Below are 7,035 nucleotides of genomic sequence, written 5' to 3'. Positions count from 1 at the left end.
CATCTGCCTATGTCAGCCAGTGCCTGCCCGGGCTGGGGCAGCCCATACCACCCCAGCAGGGCAGCGGGGAGCTGAGCAGGCCTGCGCCAGGCCACCCCCTTTCTCCTTGTTGGTGCCGTGAAGAAACAGGCTTGGGTGTGGTGTGACTGGCTGGGGGCAGTATGCTCTTGCTGTTCACGGGGATCCAGAACTCTAAGCTGGTGCCTGCATTCAGATCCCTCCGTGGAAGAGGACTGCTGGGTCAGCGTGGGCCCTGCCCCATACCCCACACAGCCCTTGACCTCTGACCCCCACCCAGCCGAGGCCCCAGCCTAGAGCCTGCACAGAACTGGTGGGTGCATGGGCACAGTTTGCCTGGTAGTGGCCTCTGCGGGCTGCCTACAGGGTGGTGGGGGCAGACTGACACAGAATGTTCTGTCCCTTGGTCTGTGTGCCAGCCCTGCTGGCCCCAGGGCCCTTCCTCAGCCAGCCCCCCATTTAACACTTGCTTCATTCTGAGCTCCCTTCGATGGGTCTCATTTCCGGAATGAAACAGCTGGGGTCCCATTGTGGACAGGTGACTCCAGTTGGGGATTTCCACCTCGGAGGCAGCACCCTTCACCGCCCCTCGTACCTGTAAGCGCCAGGCTGCAGTGTGCACAGGTGTGGGTGCTGTGCATGAGTGGGTAGGGGATGGGAGCAGGGACTTTTGGTGCTGGTGGCCGGCTCAGAAGGGAGACACTGCTGTATAACTAGATCAGATAGGAGGTGGCCCAGGAGCTAAGAATAGGATTGGGCATAGGCTCCTGGCTCAGGTGGGGGTGTGCTGATGTCAGCCAGGAAGTAGCCCGCTGGAGCCAGAACAGGGCAGGGACAGGGGCAGTGGGGCCCAAGACCCAGGCTTCCAGGGAAGGAGCAGAGTCCAGCTCGGCTCATAAACAGAGCTGATAGGACAGGCCTCAGGGAAACGGCAAGTACTGGGACCCGGGGCATTGGTGCCGGGGTCAGGGGTTAAGCTCTGTGCTCAAAATGAAGCCCCCACCCGGCCCCCATGGCCTTCCTGGTGGCTGGGACCCTGCAGGTGGCCTCGCTGTTGGCAGATGCCTGACAGAGTCTGGAAAGAAAGGTACTAGGAGGCCCCGCGTGGCCCCGCCCACTCCTGGCTCTCAGGGGAGCCCCTCCGCAGCCCACTCTGGCCTTGCCTCCCCAGGGGAAGTACAGCTTGCAGGGTCCCAGGGTGGCCATGACACTCAGCACCCCTGAGGTGTCAGCCTCTACCGTGGCTGTCCTGGAGGCCGTGTTCCAGACCCTGGGCTTCAAGCGCTGCCAGAGGACCGAGGCCTCTGTCCAGGTGGGTCCTCACCTGTCTCCCACCCATCCACCCTCAGCCCGCACCCACCTCGAGCCCCACCCTCGGGCTTCCCTGGACTCAGCCCTGGCCTTTGCTCTTGCCCTAGGGCTTCCTCAGGGAGCTGGCTGGGTTCCGGGAGCAGCTGGACGGCCTCAGGGGCCCTGTGGGCTGTGCCCTAGTGGCTCTGCTGGCCCCCCCGTGGGCAGCTGGGGCAGCCCCAGCAGCTGGTCCGGGAGCTGAGCCGCTAGGGCCCTGTAGGGCGCTGTAGGGCCCTGTGGGGCCGCCCCAAGGTTTTCCTGCTGCTCTCGAGTGCTCCTGGGGGTGAGTGGCCCAGGGAGACTGGGGGTGGGACGGTGCAAAGCAGGGTGGGGGCGGCGGGGGCTACCAGCTGCCTCCGGCCCACATGCTGGTCCCCCCGCAGGCGCCGCGGAGCCTTCCTCACGGGCCTGAGCCGGCTCTGCGGCCGCTGTCGGCTCTGGTCCCTGCTGCAGTTGCTGACAGAGGTGGGGGCCCAGACGGGACGTCCCTGGGCCGGGGGCCAGCCGGCCCCTTGCCCTGGCTCTGCTGTGCTCTCCTGAGCCTGTTCGGCAGATTCCCATGCCTCCCCCCACAACCCACTCAGGATCCCCCAGACCCTCCACACTGCTCCTCAGCTCCGTGCGTTGCCCACGCTGCTCCGTCTGTTTGGCCCGCCCTCCTGTTGTCCCGGCCAGCCCCACACATTCCCTTCCAGGCTGCCAGTGATGCCCGTCCTTGGGCTCCCCAAGTCAACGCTTGTGCTTCGGCCCACCCTGTTCACACTCACACAGGCAGGGACCGTCCCGTCGGACTGCAGGTGAACGGTCCAGCTCTGGTCCGGGCTGGAGGCCCAGAGGTCTCACTGGGCAGTCGGGTAGCCACTGGTGAGCCGGGGTGAAGGGTGGGCCCTGGCTCCGCCCCACAGCTTTCTGCAGCCTGCTGCCCTCCGCAGGGGGAACCTGCCCTGTGAGCCTCCCCAGACAGGCCCCAGCTGCTCTAGGGAGCGCCCCTGCTCTGGGCACACTGATCCCGAGGGTGGCGAGTGGCGTGGTTAATGGCATGGCCACTGGCCACTTCAGGACGTGCATGTCCAGGGAAGCCCATGACATTGAACCTGAGAAGGACACCCCTTCATGCTCTCCCCTTCTTTTGTCTGTCTTTTCCCTGCAATCTGGACCCCAAAGAGACTGGTAGCCATGAACTAGCCAAGCTGTTCCCTGGATCTGGTGGCCTGTTCCCTCCCCAAACTGCACCTCCATGGAGGAGCCCCCTAGGGGTTCTCTGGTCTCCCCCCAGGTCTTCTACAGGACAGCTGAAGAGTCAGAGGCCACCTACTGCCCAGTCTTTCGGAGCTCCTTGCGGGGCACACTGTGCCTGGGGGATGTGGAACCCTGGGAGCCGCAGGTGAGGGGGATAGGGTGGGGTGAACCATGTGACAGCAGTTGCAGGTGGGACAAAGGCTCAGGGAGACCTGAGATGGGGAACATGAGGTGCTGGGAGGCTCTCAGACCACTCTGAATGCTCCTTGTCTGTAGTCGGAACCCAGCCCCAGGGCTCAGTATGACCTGTCCGGGACCAGGGCCGCCCTCCTCCTGTGGGTGATCCGCAGTCGGCCCGGGGCCCAGCACAATGTGGAGGCACTGGGGAGCCTGTGCCAGGCCCTGAATTTCAAGATCACCCTAAGGACAAACCCTACAGCCCAGGTGAGGTGAAGGCCAGAGCTCTGGTGGTGCTCTGGAGGAAGGGCACCCCCCACCGCAGGCCTGGAGCGACTCTCGGGGCCTCTTCCCCCACCATTTGGCTTCCATCCTCCCTGCTGCATGCGGCGGGGCTCACCTCCCTGCCTCTGGAAGCCTGCTCTCCCAGAAACACTGGCTGTTGCTCCACTCCTTGGGCCAGGCCCCAGCTGGACCCTCCAGCTTTTCCTGGGAAGGTCTCAGCTTCCTTCCCAGACACCTGTTAGCTGTTTGCTTTCCCCTCGTGCCTTTTCACTTTTTGGAGCATTTTCCCTGCCCTGGCCCAGCCGCCAGAGGCTAGATCCACATTTCACCCCCAATTAGGTCATGCCAGCTCTCCTCTGTCGGCCTGAGGCTGGCAAGCGGTGGGAAGTAGGGTAGGCAGGGACTGGAGAAGCCTCCTTGGAGGGCTCTCAGGCCCTGGGGAGGCAGGAGCCTTGGCCCAGGCCTCAATTTCGTCCCCACCCCAGGCTTTCCAAGAGATGGTGCAGTTCCGAGAGTGCCTGGATGCCCTCAGCGCCCCAGTGAGCTGTGCCCTAGTGGCCCTGATGGCCCACGGGGGGTCCCAGGGGCAGCTGCTGGGGGCTGATGGCCAGGAGATACAGCCAGAGGCACTGGTGCAGGAGCTGCACCGCTGCAGGGCCTTGTGGGGCTGCCCCAAGATCTTCCTGCTTCAGGCCTGCCGTGGGGGTGAGTGGGGCCCGGGACCTCCCTCCTGCCTCCTCCTGCCCTAGTTGTACACACGCAGCCCTCAGCCTCCCAGGACTTGCTGTCCACCTTCTCCGGGAAGCCTCATCGTTGGCACTTTACCTGCCCCGTCTCCTAGCCTGTCCTAGAAGTCAAGTCCACCAGCTTGAGCTTTACCCGCAGCACATGCCAATCCATGCTCTGAGTGCTTCCAGCCTGGCAGGCCTGCCCTGGAGCCCTGGGGGCTGGGCTGTGCACACCTGGGAGCACCCCCAGGTATCTGCTGAGCAGTACACACCTGTGTGTCCCCCCCTTCCAGGGCATAGGGATGCCGGCGTGGGGCCCACAGCTCTCTCCTGGTTTCGGCGCTGGCTGTGGGCATCACCGACCACCCTGTCGCACGCCGATGTCCTTGAGATCTATGCTGATGCCCAAGGTGGGGTGTGCCTTCCTCTGGAGCCTGGGCTTGGGAGGCCTGGTGGGAGGGCTGTCTGGCGTACTTTTCCAGGGCTCTGACCTGGGGTCCTGCCGCTACCTGCATCCTCTTTGCCAAGAGGTTGGGAAGGAAAACCTTCCTACACTGCGAAGGCCTTTGAAAATCGAGGGCTTCTGGCCCTACTTGAGCCTCGAAACAACCCTGGAGGAGGAGGGTGATACAGCTTTTCTAGGGTCACACGGCTGGTAGGGGGCAGAGCTGGATTTGAGTTCTGATTTGCCTCTTCTGCTCTGGGCTCATTCCTCTGACTGCCCTGTGGGCCCCTGAGTCAGACTTGGGGGCACCCCTGGGGCTGATAGAGCCCCAGGATGCTGGGTAAATGCAGTGGATCCTTCTTGCAGGCAGCGCCTCCCGGGGCCCCACTGCCGGGAGCTCTGACCAAGCAGACATCCTGATGGTCTATGCAGCTGCCGAGGGTAAGGGGACAGCTCACCAAGGAAGCCTGCTACCTAGGGCCCTGCATCCTGGCTGGACACGGGGAGGGGCATTAGGGGCAGCCAGGGCTGGGCAGGGGGGCAGGGGGGCAGCAGCCCAGTTGCAATTCAGCCATCCTCCTTCCACGTTTATCATTTATAATCATAGTAACCACGGGGAGCTCATGGGGGCGGCCCGTGCCGAGCACTGGAATTTCCATGGGGGATCTGCCTCAGGCCCTGCTCAGAGCTCGGCACAGGGGCTTCACGGCGGGCGTGCGTCCTGTGCATTCGGACTGTGTACTCCCTAAATAGCCAGGAGGAAGTCGTTCTAGACGCAAGAAGTTCCCGCTCTTTGCGCCGTCCCCTTGCCTGACCCCTGGGGTCCTGCCTGCCGGGCCCCCTCCCGCCCCTCTGCCCCCTTTGCACCAAAAAAGAGTCGCTGGGGCCTTGGAAGGCAGCCGCAGGGGCCCAAGTCTGACGCTCTGCCCCATCCTCTGGCCTAGGCTGCGTAGCCTATCGCGACAAGAAGGGCTCGGACTTTATCCAGACTCTGTCCGAGGTCCTCAGAGCTGACCCTGGGGGGGACCTCCTGGAGCTGCTGACCGAGGTGGGCTGGGGCTAGGGGCAGGGGCCTGGGGAGAGGGGTGGGTGGGATTCCACCCTGTGCTGGGCCGGGGCTCTGATCACCTCCCACTCGCCTGTTGGTGGGCCAGACGCACATCACCCTGCGCACCCAGCGCCCCCGCACTGGCCGGGTGACAGCCACAGCAGTTCCCAGGGCACACACTCCCCGGGGAGGAGGAGCGCCCCCCTCCAGGGCCACTCAGGGCTGCAGTCAGGAGCAGTGACCCAGCAGGGGCTGTGGGCCGCAGGCTCTACAGTAAGAGTGGGTGGGGTTCCCTGGTTCCTGCAGGAGGATGTGACTGGCTTGCTTGAATAATTTCATGGCCTGGCAGGGAACTGAACCCCAGAGACTGAGGACAGTGAAGTGTGGCTGGTCGGACTGGGGGGTAACCAACGGGCTGGGCGGTCTCTCCTGCCATTTGGGGGCACATCTGACAGGAAGGAGCAAGGCACGCACGGGGAGGGTCGATCACGGCAAGGCAGCACTTGAAATGTTAGGCCTTACCATCCCCGGGGCCCCAGGCTGGGTGCCAAGGGACCCGGGAGTCCTGGGCACAGGCTGGGTGCGGTCCTCGAAGGTCAACCGGCGGGTCAACCGGCGGGTGTGCGAACTGGACGTGCTGGGTTCCGACTGCCCGGAGCGCCGCAAGGCTTGCCTGGAGATCTGCAGCTCGCTGCGGCGGCCGCTCTGCCTGCGGGCCTGACTGCGCGCGCTGCTCCCCGGGGGGACGCGGGGTGGGGTGCAAAGGGCGCGGCGCTCCGTCTGGGTGCACTGGCGCTCCTGCGAGGGGCGGAGGGACGGGGGAAGTCCGCACGGGCTGGGCTGGGCTGGACGTCCCGAGAGCGGGCAGCCGGGGCCCACAGCTCCGCCTCTGCTCACGCACCCACTCGCGCCAGCGCCGGGCCGTGGAAATGCGGGAGATGCGCCGCTCAGCGTCGCGTCTGGGGCCACAAGACAGGCCCGAGCACTGCCCACCGAGGGCTGCTGCGATGCGGGGCGGCGGGGGTGGCGGGAGCAGTGGGCAGCCCCTGACCCGGCGTGCCCAGGGCCACGCGGGGGAAGCGCTCGCAGCGGCCCGAGAGCGCAGTGGGGGCCTGCGCGGCTTCACCCGGGCTCGAACTCGCAGCGCAGGTCGGGGGGGCCCCGCCCGCGGGCTCATTTCCGCGCAGGCCTGGCTCGCGGCCCTGCCCACCAGGGCCCAAGGGGCGGAGCTCCTGGCCGGTAGGAGCATGCGCATTGCAGCGCACCACGCAGGCGCCTGCAGCAGCTTTGTGAGAGAAGCTGTGGGAACGTCAGCGGTGGGGCCGCGTGGCCTAATGGATAAGGCGTCTGATTCCGGATCAGAAGATTGAGGGTTCGAGTCCCTTCGTGGTCGCTGCAGTAATCGCTTTTTCCAAGCCCTCGACTTTAAATTTTCCCTGCGTCGGGACCCTGCCCCCCGCGGAACCTCAGGAAGCTCGGGCGGTGCACCCCGCCCCGCGGCACCGGAAAGCGGCCCCGCTTGTCCAGGCTCGGGGCTCCGGAGCTAGGCCCGGCCTGCACCCCGGAGCCCCCGCGGGCGCGTCGGGGCCAACGCTGGCCGGAGCCCGAAGGCACCCTCAGCAAGTGCAGGAGCCCCTCGGGGACCGGCTGCAGGACAGTGCAGACGACCAGAGCTGTGATAGACCAGGGGGGGATGGACTGCTGCGGGGGGCGGGGGGAGTTGTCCCATGGGCTCAGGAGACAGG

General features: G+C 65.5%; 1 protein-coding gene and 1 non-coding gene across 2 annotated transcripts; both read left to right on the top strand.

Annotated features, from left to right (window-relative positions):
• The first annotated feature begins 2,591 nt into the window (after positions 1 to 2,591).
• LOC140598095 (putative caspase-16) lies at positions 2,592 to 6,052 on the top strand. Its single transcript, XM_072751467.1, has 6 exons — positions 2,592 to 2,752; positions 3,555 to 3,774; positions 4,091 to 4,207; positions 4,609 to 4,683; positions 5,187 to 5,290; positions 5,886 to 6,052. The coding sequence occupies exons 1-6, from the start codon at positions 2,606 to 2,608 to the stop codon at positions 6,009 to 6,011; spliced, it is 789 nt and encodes a 262-aa protein (XP_072607568.1). The 5' UTR covers positions 2,592 to 2,605; the 3' UTR covers positions 6,012 to 6,052.
• A 558-nt stretch (positions 6,053 to 6,610) lies between these two features.
• Positions 6,611 to 6,683, top strand: TRNAR-CCG (transfer RNA arginine (anticodon CCG)). The gene has a single exon. It is a non-coding gene; the product is annotated as a tRNA-Arg (tRNA).
• The last annotated feature ends 352 nt before the right edge of the window (positions 6,684 to 7,035 follow it).

The sequence above is a fragment of the Vulpes vulpes genome, chromosome 3, assembly GCF_048418805.1.
Source record: "Vulpes vulpes isolate BD-2025 chromosome 3, VulVul3, whole genome shotgun sequence".
Lineage (NCBI taxonomy): Eukaryota > Metazoa > Chordata > Mammalia > Carnivora > Canidae > Vulpes > Vulpes vulpes.
Note: the sequence above shows the minus strand (reverse complement) of the source record. Positions and strands in the feature narration are given on the sequence as shown.

Coding starts and splice junctions, on each gene's coding strand:
- LOC140598095 (XM_072751467.1), top strand. CDS start 2,606: ATGGAGGAGCCCCCTAGGGGTTCTCTGGTCTCCCCCCAGGTCTTCTAC. Junction 2,753..3,554: donor TGGAACCCTGGGAGCCGCAG/GTGAGGGGGATA, acceptor TCCCCACCCCAG/GCTTTCCAAGAGATGGTGCA. Junction 4,208..4,608: donor GATCTATGCTGATGCCCAAG/GTGGGGTGTGCC, acceptor TCCTTCTTGCAG/GCAGCGCCTCCCGGGGCCCC.